This window comes from Callorhinus ursinus, unplaced genomic scaffold (assembly GCF_003265705.2).
Source record: "Callorhinus ursinus isolate GAN/ISIS: 27379988/994484 unplaced genomic scaffold, GSC_fseal_2.0 scaffold103, whole genome shotgun sequence".
Lineage (NCBI taxonomy): Eukaryota > Metazoa > Chordata > Mammalia > Carnivora > Otariidae > Callorhinus > Callorhinus ursinus.
The window spans coordinates 895,797-909,746 of record NW_027397165.1 but is presented as its reverse complement, the minus strand read 5'-3'; the positions used below and the strand labels follow the sequence as shown (position 1 = coordinate 909,746).

Genomic DNA, 13,950 nt, shown 5'->3' with positions numbered 1-13,950 from the left:
GTGAGGTGTGCTTCTCTGTGCTCACTGTGCTAAGCACTTTATATACATTCTCTGAGCCCTTAAAAAAAAAACCTACCAAGTTGATGGTGATATTCCCAATTTATATTGATATACAGCAGGTTTTACAGGCATAGGATTAGCGGTTGGGACGGTGGTGGGGTCCTGATCCCAGGAAGTCAGTTTGTGAACATGATCTCAGATGAAACAATTATAGAGTTCTGCCCTATTTTTATGCTCCCTGCTGTGTGTGGCTGAACAAGTAATTTAGGAGTTTGATCTTAGCCAGAGGTTATTAGGGGGGCTGCTGATGACTTCTTTGGTGAGGAAGGGTTTGATTTTGTAAGATTGCCACCTCACATACATGCAAACTCAAATTTTCAAAATGAAATCTTTTTTAGCCATTACAGTATGAAATAAGTAACACATGTTCATTGTAGAGAATTAGAAAATGCAAATAAGGAAGAGAAAAATGATTACCTGTGATCCTTTGCTCAGAACCACTGTCGATTATAAAATACTCTTTTCAGTCCTTTTCATTTAGTCAAGTAAAATAGCTCAATAAAGTTTAAATTTTTGATTATATGTTGAAGTAAGAATATTTTGCACATATTGGTTAAAATAAATATTAAAATTCACCTGTTTCTTTTTACCTTTTTAATGTGGCTATTAGAACATTTAAATTTACATATTTGGCTCACATTATATTTCTATTGGACAGCACTGTTCTAGAAGCTTTGACCATTCTGTGTCTTTTTTTAAAAAAATAAATATTTATTTTAGAGAGTGTGTGTGAGCAGGGGGAGGGGCATAGGGAGAGGGAGAGGAAGAGAATCTTAAGCAGACTCCCTGTTGAGCGTGGAGCCCGATGCAGGGCTCAATCTCAGGACCCTGAGATTATGACTTGAGCCGAAATTAAGAGTCAGATGCTTAACCGACTGAGCCACCCAGCCTCCCCTTGACCATTCTGAGTCTTAATGAAGCTTTGCTGTCTACATTTTAAGCTCTGTTATAATTGTTTTAGACCAGTGTGGTTCAGTATAGCTTTTTGTATTGATGAATATGTTTGATGATATGCCCAATATGGTAACTTTTAGCCACAACATGTGGCTCCTGAGCTTTTGAAATATAGCTAGTATGATGCAGGGAGTGCATTTAAATTTTATTTAACTTGAATTAATTTAAATGTAAATAGCGATGTCTACTGGACAGCACAGTTCTAGACCTTATGAAAACTAAATTTCTATAAACCTTGACTGATTTTTTTCTTTTCTAGTTGCGTTGGTGTCGAAGAGGAAAAGGCCGCTGACATTGACCTCTACCACTGCCCCAACTGTGAAGTCTTACATGGGCCCTCCATTAGTAAGTAGATCTTGGGGTTTCCAAGTAGGAGATGGTCCAGAGGTGAGACAAAGCAAAGGAAGCTTGGAAGGGAGATTGCCTTTGCCTGAATGCTTGGGAAGTATCAAAAGCCTGTGTAGGCCCTGCAGGCTATAGCAGCTGCCCCACTGAGAGGGCAGAAGTGTAGAGCTTTATCTCCCTCGGAACTTCCCTGGAGGAAGCACCAGCCTCACCAGGAACTTGCCCTGAGTTTGTCAGGGCCTCGTTGACTCCAGGTGCTCCAAGAGGTTGTTAGATTGGAAGAGAAGCAGAATCTGCTGAAGCCTTTGCTCTTGGAACCATAGCTCATGGCCATTCGGACTCACAGTCTCATGTCTTTTTCTGGCTTAGTGAAAAAACGCCGTGTATCTTCAAAAGGGCATGACACACACAAGGGGAAGCCAGTGAAGACTGGAAGCTCTACATTCATTCGAGAGCTCCGGAGTAGGACCTTTGACAGGTGAGGGTTGGTGAATGCCAGGGCTCTGGGAGCCTAGGATCCATCTCTTCCCAACTTTCCCACTGGCTGTCCTATTAGGTACCTCCCCCATTTGGGAATATCTGCAGGGTTCTGTGTGTTCCCTTTGGGGAGGGATCTTCTGTTTTAGTCATTTTCTTTTTTTTTAAGATTTTATTTATTTGAGAGAGATCAGAGAGAGCACAAGCAGGGGGAATGGCAGAGGGAGAGGGAGAAGCTGACTCCCTGCTGAGCAGGCAGCCCAATGTGGGGCTTGATCCCAGGACCCTGGGATCATGACCTGAGCCGAATGCAGACACTTAACTGACTGAGCCACTCAGGCGCCCCTGTTTTAGTCATTTTCTAAGAAACATTGTTAGAGTTTCATTTAACATGCAGAGTATGTTAACGTTTGCTTGTAAAAACTTTTGGTAGATTGGAAATCAGTTTTCGCCTGTCAGGAGAGGATAGTTACATGCACCTAAGGAATGCTTCAATTAGGAGTCTAAAAATCAGAAAGTTTAATTCTCTCATTGTAGAGAAAAGGAAACTTTAAAAATAAAAAAAATGTTTGAGTGGTCAAGTATTTCTTTTAAATCAAAAAATATTTTCCCCTTTTAATCTTTTTTTTTAAATTTTTTAAATTTTTATTTCAAAATTAAACTCTGTGCCCAACATGAGGCTCGAACTCATGACCCAGAGATCAAGAGTCTCATGCTCTACTGACTGAGCCAGACAGGTGGCTTTTTTTCCCTTTTAAAAATATTAAAATGGGCTTATTAAAAATAAATTACTTGAATAAAAATGAGTTAGAAAAAGTAATGAGTAAAGGCACTCTCTTTTGCTTAATTTTTAATTCATGCAACCATTTTCAGCTTTCCTGTAATTGAAATATTATTTAGAAAATAGGTGTTTCTTCAACTTAATATTCTTTGATTTGTTTATTCAGAGGCAGTGAGTCTCCTTTCTCCTCCCTCAGATCTCTTCTTCAGTCAACCAATGTCTTGTGCATTCTTTAAGAAATAATTTTGTTTATATAAATGTGTGTGTGTGTATGTGTATCCTGCTCTTTCTAAAAAAGCATAAATACTCTGTATTCTGCATCTTCCTTTTTTTTTTAACTTAAGTTATATATCTTGGAGATTAATCCATAATAGCATATACAGATGTTTTTCATTCTTTTTCATGGATGTTTAGTATTCCATTGTATGCATATATAATTTATTTAACCAATACCGTATTGAACATTTAAATTGATGCTAGTATTTTGCTGTTAGAAAAAAGTGCTGCAGTGAATGTCTTTGTACTTAAGTTTTTGCATATGTGGATAAGTATATGTGTAGATTTACTACCTAAAAGTGAAATTGAGAATTGAGCACAAAGAATGTACTTTAAAAATGTTTATAAATGTTGCTAAATTGTTTCCAAAGTGACAATACCATTTCATACTACCACTAGACACTGAATGAGGGTGGCTCTTTCCCTATATCCTGGCCAACACTGTTTATTATCAAACTTTTTTTTTGCCTTTCTGATAAAAATGATATGTTGTTTTCCCTTGCATTTAATTATGAAGAAGGCACTTATATTTTTGTGCCTTTATAAGTCGTCTTTATTTCTTTTTCTGTTTGCTGCCTGCTTGTGTCATTTGACAATTTTTCTGTTGGGTTACTGCCTATTTTTTAACTGATTTATAATAGCTTTTCTGGAAGAAAATTTTATTTAAGCATGTATTTATTGTTGAAGTATAATTAACACACAGTGTTATGTTAGTTTCAACTATACAGTATAATTGAGCAATTTTATGCATTCCTGAGTGATGAACGTGATCCACATGAGTGAAATCCTATAGTATTTGTCTTTCTCTGACTTACTTCACTTAGTTATATCCTCTAGGACCATCCCTGTTGCAAATGGCAAGAGCTCATTCTTTTTTATGGCTGAGTAATATTCTGTTGTGTGTGTGTGTGTGTGTGTGTGTGTGTATACACCCAATCTTTATACATTCATCTATGAATGGACATTTGGGTTGCTTCTATATATTAGCTATTGTAAATAATGCTACAGTAAACAATGAGATTATCACCTTAGACCTGTCAGAATGGCTAGAATAAAAAAGATAAGAAATAACAAGTGTTGGAGAGGATGTGGAGAAAAAGGAACCCTTGTGCACTGTTGGTGGGAATAAAACTGGTGCAGCCACTGTGGAAACAGTATGGAGGGTCCTCAAAAAATTAAAGATAAAAATATCATATGAACTAGTAATTTTACTACTGGGTATTTACCCAAAGAAGATGAAAACACTAATTCAAAAAGATATATGCACCCCTAAGTTTCTTTGTAGGAAATTTTAATTTTTATGTACTTAAATTTATTTATTGCTATTTTTAATTACTACTGGGCCTTGTCTCTCCCATATTTTTTCTACTACTCTATGATTTCATGTTTTTCAATTTAATCTTAGATCCATCTAGAATTATGTAAAAGAGTGAGATAGACATTGAGCTTAATATTTTTCCAGATGTTTGTTCCAACACAACTTGGCCAAATAGTCTATTTCCAGCATGATTTAAAAAAAAAAAACTGTTTTCTAGTTAACTAAGTATATGTGTTGAGAAAGTGGTTGTAAAAATTGTTTTTTTAAAATCAGTCTTGTCTTTTTCTTCTTTCTTAAATTTATTTTAATTCTAGTACAGTTAACATACAGTGTTATATTAGTTTCAGGTGTACAGTCTAGTGATTCAACACTTCTGTACATTACTCAGTGCTCATCATGATAAGTGTGCTCTTTAATTCTTGTCACCTATTTCACCCATCCCCTCCACCCACCTCCCCTCTGGTAACCATCAATTCGTTCTCTGTAGTTAAGAGTCTTTTTTGGTTTGTCTCTTTATTTTTCTTTTGTTTTGTTTCTTAAATGCTACATATGAGTGAAATCATATGGTATTTGTCTTTCTCTGACTGATTCATTTAGCTTAGCAGTATACTCTGTAGCTCCATCCATGTCGTTGCAAATGGCAAGATTTCATTCCTTCTTATGGCTGAATAATATCCATTGTGTGTGTGTATATATATACACATAGATATCACATCTTCCTTATCCATTTATTTATTGATGGACACTTGGGCTGCTTCCATAATTTGGCTATTGTAAATAATACTGCAATAAACACAAGGGTGCATGTATCCTTTCGAATTAGTGTTTTCGTATTTTGGGGGTAAATACCCAGTAGTGTGATTACCGGATCATATGGCAGTTCTATTTTTATTTTTATTTTTATTTATTTTTATTTTTATTTTAAAGATTTTATTTATTTATTTGAGAGAGCACGAGAGGGTGGAGGGTCAGAGGGAGAAGCAGACTCCCTGCCAAGCAGGGAGCCCGATGTGGGACTCGATCCCGGGACTCCAGGATCATGACCTGACCCGAAGGCAGTCACTTAACCAACTGAGCCACCCAGGCGCCGTCTATTTTTATTTTTTTGAGGCATCTCCATACTGTTTTCCATAGTGGCTGCACCAGTTTGCATTCACACCAACAGTGCATGAGGATTCCTGTTTGTCTACATCCTCGCCAACACTTGTTTCTTGTTTTTGATTTTAGCCCTTCTGACAGGTGATATCTCACTGTAGTTTGGATTTGCATTTTCCTGATGATCAGTGATGTTGAACATCTTTTCGTGTGTCTGTTGGGCATCTGTATGTCTTCTTTGAAGAAATATATGTTCGTGTCTTCTGCCCATTTTTTAATTGGATTACTTGTGGTTTTTTGTGTTGAGTTGTGTAGGTTCTTTATATATTTTGGATACTAACCCTTTGTTGGATATGTCATTCAAAAATCAGTCTTTTTTCTTTATTTGCCAATGTTTTAAATGGGTGATGCTGCTCTGGGTTAGAGGAAATTAGCTAAATTTGCAGATACATCTTTTCTTTCTGGGCAGGCTGTTGGCTGATTTCTTCTTTTGCCATCCAGCAAAGAGTACCCTATTGACAAGATGTCCTAGGTTTAGCTCCCCACCTCTGCCAGTGACCAGGCTTTTTGCCTCGGACAGGTCATTTCTTTCCTGGCACATGAGGTGTATGCCATTAGTTGCCAGCCCACATTAAGGTCCACTAAGGAAGGCCCCACCCCTTGGGTGAATGACAGCATCAAGGGAGGCCTTCAGTGGCAGAGCCTCTGGGGCTCAGGCTTTCTCTCATGTGGCCCACAGCTCAGATGAAGTGATTCTGAAGCCCACTGGAAGTCAGCTGACTGTGGAATTCCTGGAAGAGAATAGCTTCAGTGTGCCCATCCTAGTGTTGAAGAAGGATGGATTGGGGATGACGCTGCCCTCACCATCATTCACTGTGCGGGATGTGGAACACTATGTTGGTAAGCACCATGGACCCTCTTAACTGTGACATTGTTTACTCCCATCAAGTCTTGTGACCCTTCCCCTCCAGTCTACCTTTGCATTTCTTTTCTAGCCATCTTGGGAATCTGAGGTAAAGTGATTTACCCAGAGTCATTCTTTGGCAAAACTAGAACCCAAATCCTGCTTTTCTTTTCCTTTTCCTCCTAGTAGGCCACAACCCCCCAGGCTGAGCCCCATTTTTTCTTTTACCTGGGGAATTCCAGGGATCATGGTGGTCTCTCTTCTATTGAGATGAGAAAGCCTTTGACTTTTGCCCTCATGTGCCAGTTGTCTTCCGGGCAGGAGTGTTTGGGGATAGCAAGAGAAGTGAGGAAACAGGGCCCAGGTACGTGGATTGTACTGTGAGTGAGGCTGTATGTCAGGCTGTTCTGTTGCTCTAGAAGGCCTGGATCCAGCACATAGATCTAAGGAGAGTGTGAGGGATTTCTACCCCTACCTCCTAAGCATGTGCACACAAATACGGTGTCTGAGGTGAGAAGTTTTGAGTGTCAGTCCATTCTAGGGACAGGTGAGGAGGGGAGGGAAGCTTCCCTGGTCCAAGACTGCTTGGTGCAGAACCTATCTCTTTATTCCAGGTTCTGACAAAGAGATTGATGTGATTGATGTGACCCGCCAGGCCGACTGCAAGATGAAGCTCGGTGATTTTGTGAAATATTATTACAGTGGGAAGAGGGAGAAAGTCCTCAATGTCATTAGTTTGGAATTCTCTGATACCAGGTAGGAAGGGCAGGGGTAAGTAGAAAGCTAACAAAGTCCCTGGAACTTGTGATATACTGAGTATAAGTGTTTCTTTCCCTTCCTCTTGGTAGTTTCTTCCTTTGAGATGATGAATTGGTTTATACTTTCTAGGGTAGATGATCACATTATAACAACCAAATTGTGTTTCTCTTCTACAGTTTCTGGCATTGGATAGAGTATACAATAGCTATTTTAATTAATTTTTGTCTCCTTCAAGAGCTAGGGCAGCTTTCTTAGACTTTTTTTTTTTTTGGTATTTAGACTGTGGTATGGTCATTGTTTAACTCCCAGGATAGGTCCCTGGAAATAGATTTACTGAATTAACCCCAGGTAGTTTCTCTAAGGATAAGGTTTCTTAGATTTAAAAGAAAAAGCTGATAACCTTTAAATTACTCTCTGTGGACTCATGGACTCAATAGATATATGTAGTCTTCTCTGTGCTCAGAACTGTGGGAGATCCCAAAAAATTATAACATATCTGTACTTAGAAAGCTTACTGTCTGATTACTTTTTTAACATTTAATTTTGACATAATTACAGATTTACAGGAAGTTGTAAAAAATACACAGGGAAGTCCTGTGTATTTTTCAGCCAGTTTCCATCAATGGCAACATCTTACATAACTATAGTACAATATTAAAACCCTTGCTGTTGGTTTTAACATACAAAGTTAACAACCTGAGGATTTAAAAAAAAACTGTACCTCACTTCATCTTGAAAGACTATTTGAAGTAGCTTACAGAGATACAGAGGGGGAAAAATAGACAAAATTGGAACAAAAGGAAAATAAAGGTGGGGAAATAGGATGCATCTGGTGGGTGATCTGCACACAAAATGCATGTATGAGTGTCTGGATAGTTGGTAGAGAAGGACTGTAGAGTTTTCATTGAATTTCCTGAAGTTCAGGACAAGGAAGGGAGTGCAATATTATAAGGTGTGTGGTTTTACATAAGATAAAAACAACGAGATATTTGGGAGAAGTACTTCTTTACCTGAAACTGAGCCCTTGAGAGGTTTCTCTAATGATTCCTCATAAAGACAGTATGGGATGGGGACAGTACAGTAACTGTTATTGACCAAGTACCAAGTGAGTGGATCCGGGTTGGGAGAGTTATGAGCATTTAGTGGAGGAAATGATCTCCTTTAACTGGGGAATTCTGTGGAGTTGGGACTTGGGACTTCTAGAGCTGAGTGGAATGAGGATGCTGACCAGACTTACTGAAGTAAGTGTTTTTTCTTATTTGACTCTCACTGGGATGGGGAACATTTTATTCAGGCTTTAACCTTTAATTCCCAGTCAGCTGACATCTGCTTTCCACCCCTTCCTTGTTAGGCTTTCTAACCTTGTGGAGACTCCCAAGATTGTTCGGAAGCTCTCATGGGTGGAGAACTTGTGGCCAGAGGAGTGTATATTTGAGAGGCCCAATGTGCAGAAGTATTGCCTCATGAGTGTGCGGGATAGCTATACAGACTTTCACATTGACTTTGGTGGCACCTCGGTCTGGTATCATGTGCTCAAGGTAGGAATGAATGTGACTTCTAGAGGCAGCCTGGCGTTGGGCCTCCCTCTTTGTTTCAGGTGGCAGCAAAAAATAGGCTGCTGAGGTCTACCCGCCTCCCAGATTCTGTTTGGGTGACATTTCCATATAACTACTCTTTTGTGGTTGGGCACTTAGTGGATATGCCATATAAACTGTCTCTACAGTTTTGATGCTTAACATTTTTTTTGAATAACGTAAGGTTTTCTCTGACTGTTTATCTTAATTGAACCAATCTATACTCCTATGACTATGTATGGAAATGTCCATATTTACTATAGAAATTCTTGGTAACATGAGAAACTTCCCCTCCCCCTTACTATCTTTATTGAGGTATAATTTATACACCATAGAATTAGTCTATTCCAAATGTATAGTTTGATGAGTTTTGATAGTTATATGTAGTCATATAACTGCCACTACCATCAAAATAGAGCATAGGGGTACCTGGGTGGCTCAGTCTGTTGAGCGGCTGCCTTCGGCTCGGGTTATGGTCCTGGCATCCTGGGATCGAGTTCCACATCGGGCTTCTGCTCGGTGGGAGTCTGCTTCTCCCTCCTACTCTCCCCCTGTTCTCTCTGTCTCTCAAATAAATAAGTAAAGTCTTATTTAAAAAAAAAGATACAGCATATATGACAAGTTTTTTTTTTTTAATGTCAACCTTCCTATGGGTAGTTTCCCTTTTAGTGGTTGTTAAAATTTTGTAATTAGCATATTGATTGTCAATGACTATGAAGGACTTTTGAGGTCTGGAAAACAAATTTCTTAAGTAATTTTGATTCTTTTCCACCATCACACTATTTAATTTTCTTATCAGAAATGCCAAGGAAAGAGCAGAAAACTTGGGTATGGCTCTTGTCCAAGTGATCACGAATCTTAAACTAGTTGTTTCCATTGGTTTAACATGAAATTGGAGAATGTAAATCACTATTGTGCAAATGTTAGACTTAACTTTTTTATTTTATTTTACTTATTTGAGAGAGAGAGCACAAGTGGGAAGGGCAGAGGGAGAGGGAGAGAGAATCTCAAGCAGACTTCTGCGCTGAGCACGGAGCCCGATGTGGGGCTCGATCTCATGACCATGAGATCACCACCTGAGCCAAAACCAAGAGTCAGACGCTTAATTGACTGTGCCACCCAGATGCCCCTAACTTTTTTATTTTAAAATACTTCCTGTTTTGTAGAAAAATTGCAAAATGGTAGGAAGAATTCCTGTGTGCCCTTCACTTAGATTGCCCAATGTTACCATTTTATTATATTCTTTCTCTAAAGCAAACATAATACAGAAGTTCCCTCTATATATTTTTTTCTGAAACATTTGAGAGTAGTTGCAGACATGGTATCTCTTTATCTTGTAATAATTCAGTGTGTATTTCTTGAAAATAAGAGCATTCTCTTATAACCACAGTATAGTTATCAAAATCAGGAAATTAATATTGATATAATACTATTATCTAATCTGATCTGATTCAGATTTCTCCAATTTTACAATAGGTAATTTCTAATGTTGCTTTCTACATTGAAATTTATTATCATGAAATATTGGTTAAACTAATCAAGCTGTAGGTTGGGGGTGTTTTTGTACTAGGGGGCTTTTGTTTCTTTTCTGCCAAATAATCTATCTGGTGATTGGCCAGGCAAAACATAATTAGGAAATAAAATGTTTTTCCAACAGATAATTGCCTAACATATAATCTTCTAGAAGTCCTTGGGCAATTACTGAACTTTTAAACTTTTATTAGCTTTGATTGCAGGTGTGAGAAGGAACACTCTTTGTAAATGGCATTTAAAGGCAAATTCAATTTTCTTTTCATCAGTAATGTGGCCTTAAATTCTCTTAGGGCTAGTAGTATTGATCTACTCATCTATAGAGGCCATTTCTCATTTGGCATTGCATCTAAAATAGGAGCTTTTGGTGTACATTTGTCCTAAGTTGAACAATTTTGTTTGAAATGCCCTTTCCAAATTTTTTTGTCAATCTTACAGAAGCTTAAAAGCACAAAGTGCAAAAGGACCTTTTAAAGTTTTCAAATCTACATGAAAATGATTCTTGGATGGAGTTGGGAAAGAATTCTGGCATATTACATGGTCTTGGAGCATGAGAGAGAGAATATCCTTTTGGAGATCCTCTGGAGGATTTTTCTGGAAACTCTTGATATTTTTGGCACTTCAACCTCTTTTTGTTTCAGGGTGAGAAGATCTTCTACCTGATCCGCCCAACAAATGCCAACCTGACTCTCTTTGAGTGCTGGAGCAGCTCCTCTAACCAGAACGAGATGTTCTTTGGGGACCAGGTGGACAAGTGCTATAAGTGTTCCGTGAAGCAAGGACAGACACTTTTCATTCCTACAGGTCTTCCTGGGTCCCTCTGGGAGGGTTTCAGGAGGGCGGGAAGTGGATGGGAGGTTGTGGCACCAGAGCCAGTGCCTTCCCATGATGTATTGATTTGATTATGTGGGATATCCCTCTCATATCAGCTGATAACTCAGAACTGGACCACAGGAAAATTCACATGATGGCCAATGGGCAGCATGGTCACTTCATGAGGTTGCAAGTGGGAAGGTCCAGGAGAGGTTGATGGACTCCCTTGCACTGGGCTGATGTCACCTTGGTGAATGGATAGGAAATAGGTCTCTCAGCCCCATGACTGTAGGGATAGTGACTGGGAGGCTGGCATTGCAGGCTATAAATCAGAGTGACTTGGGGTGGGGTGGGGCTTCTCCCCCTAAACAATACATTCCGAGGCTTCACCCCTAGAATTATGAATTTGTAGGTCTGGGGTGGGATCTCAGTTTGTGTTTTGAAAAAGTTCCCCCAGTTGTCTCAATTTGGGGAAGTTGACATCTTTACCATGTTGAGTCTTCCGTGAACGCAGTATGTCTTTCCATTTATTTAGATTTTCCTAATCTAAATAGGGAGGGGGGGCACCTGGGTGGCTCAGATGGTTAAGCATCTGCCTTCGGCTCGGGTCATGATCCCAGGGTCCTGGGATTGAGCCCCACATCGGGCTCCTGGCTCAGCGGGGAGCCTGCTTCTCCCTCTCCCTCTGCCTCTCTCCCTGCTCATGCTGTCTCTCTCCCTCTCTGTATTTCTGTGTCTCAAGTGAATAAATAAAATCTTTAAAAAAATAATAATAAAATAAATAAATAAATAGGGAGGGGGGAGAGAGAGAATCTTAAGCAGGCCTCCAGCACAGAGCCTGAGACGGGGCTTGATCTCACAACCCTGAGATCATGATCTGAGCTGAAATCAAGAAGTCAGATGCTTAATCGACTGAGCCACTCAGGTGTCCCTGTTTAGAGTTTTAGGGTAGATCTGCTGGCAATAGACTTTCTTAGTTCTCCTTCATCTGTAAATTTCTTGATTTCCCTTTTATTTCTAAAGGATATTTTTGCTGGATATAGAATTCTGGGTTGATAGTTCTTTCCTTTAAGCACTTGGAAGAATGTTGTGCTGCTTCGTTCTGACCTCCATAGTTTCTGATGAGATTTTGGCTGTCATTCAAATTGTCTTTTCCCTTATATGTGTCATTTCTTGCTATTTGTAATTTTTTTTTCTTTAGTTCCTAATAGTTAGACTATAATGTGTCTTGGCATGTATTTCTTTGGGTTTATATTATATGTGTTCATTGAGCTTCCTGAATGTGTAGGTTTATATTTTTTGTCGTATTAGTGAAGAAATTTTTAGCTGTTATTTCTCTGAATGCTTTTTCAGTCCCACACTCTAACTTCTTTTCTTTTGGATCTCTGATTATATGAATGCTATATATATTTTGTTGTAGTCCCACAGGTCCCTGAGTTTATGTTTTTCAGTGTATTTCCTCTCTTTTGTTCATATTGAGTACTTTTTCTTGTTCTGTCTTCAAGTTTTTTTGATTCTTTTCTCCATTGTCTTTATTCTTCTGTTGAGTCCATTTCATTATTTATTTCAGATATAGTATTTTCCAGTTCTAAAATTTCCATTTGTTTATTTATATCTTCTCTTTTTTTTTGTTTCAAACATGTTTATAATTGTTCATTGAAGCATTCTTATGATAGCTCCTTTAAAACTGTCATGTAGGGGTGCCTGGTTGGCTCAGTCAGTTAAGTGACTGCCTTCGGCTCAGGTCATGATCTCAGGGTCCTGGGATCGAGCCCCACATCGGGCTCCCTGCTCAGTGGGGAGTCTGCTTGTCCTTCTCCCTCTGCTCCTCCCCCACTTGTGTGCTTGCTCACTCTCAAATAAATAAATAAAATCTTTTAAAAAATAAAATTATCATATAGTTCTAACATCTTTGTCCAATATGATATTGTATAATTCTGGATTTTCTTTTCTGTTGCACATATCTGTCTATTCATATATCAATATCATGTTGATTTGATTACATTGGTTTTATATAGCATGTTTAATATATGGTGAGCCATGTTACCTCCCCCCATACCCATCCGCTTTTCTCTTTTATAGTTTTCTGTGCCCAGGCATTTATTAATTCATTTATTCATCTTTGAATCCTTTGCCTAATAGGGTGTCACGTAATACCTTTTCTACCCTGGGCGTTTAATAACTGTTTGATGAATTGAATTTGCCTACCAGAGATTTTAGTTGGATTGATTCGCTTATTGGTATGAAGTCCCATGAACTGGGTATAATCTACTTAGTTCCACAGGTATTGCATATCTACTGAATACCCCCACATGGGGCTAGGTGCTAGAGACAAAAGATTGATAGGCCATTTCAGTATCATGTTCTAATAGCCACAATAGAGGCATTTAGTGCAAGTTTTGGGAGCATGGAGAAGAGCACTTAGTCTAGCTGGAAGTTTGTGAAAATCTTCTCAGAAGAGTGACACCTGACCAGTAAGTATGGACTGACCAAGGAAAGAAAGGCAGAAAAGTCCTCTCAGACATAGAGAAAGGCATAAGCAAAGCAAGGCTGTGTGAAGTAGTTCATGGATACTGGAGCCTAAAGATCAAGGAGAAAGTGAAGCTGAGAAGGTAGGCAGACTGAACTTATCCCAGAGGTGACTGGGGGACCATTGAAGGTTTATTTGTTTATGTAGCAAAAGATACAAAGAATAATATAATAGACATTTATGTGTTTGTAACCCAACTAAAAATATAAAATATTACACATATATTTGAAGCCTCCCGTATACCTCTTCTCAATTCCATTCCCATTTTTCCCTCTCTGAGCTAGCCATTGTTCTGAAGTTGGCAATTATTATCCTCATGCATTTCTCTTCCTTTATTATACAGGTAATGGCTCATTAAGCCAATACCTAGGATTGTTTTACATGTTTTTGAATGTTATATAAATGGAATCATATTAGGTAATTCTTCCCAACTTGCTTTTTTCTCTGAACACTGATTATGAGATTCATGTTGATACATGTTCACTCATTTTACTTACTTTCCAGTATTCTGTGTATGAGTAAATGGCAATTTAT

General features: G+C 38.6%; 1 protein-coding gene across 5 annotated transcripts in view; it reads left to right on the top strand.

Annotated features, from left to right (window-relative positions):
• Positions 1-13,950, top strand: part of PHF8 (PHD finger protein 8) — an 89,555-nt gene that overhangs the window by 19,960 nt on the left and 55,645 nt on the right. For all 5 annotated transcript variants that reach the window (XM_073889214.1, XM_073889215.1, XM_025852033.2 and 2 more), the window contains exons 3-8: positions 1,274-1,359; positions 1,729-1,837; positions 6,046-6,206; positions 6,825-6,966; positions 8,321-8,507; positions 10,715-10,877. In XM_073889214.1, the coding sequence (XP_073745315.1) occupies positions 1,274-1,359; positions 1,729-1,837; positions 6,046-6,206; positions 6,825-6,966; positions 8,321-8,507; positions 10,715-10,877 (848 nt within the window). The remainder of the gene's footprint in view (positions 1-1,273; positions 1,360-1,728; positions 1,838-6,045; positions 6,207-6,824; positions 6,967-8,320; positions 8,508-10,714; positions 10,878-13,950) is intronic.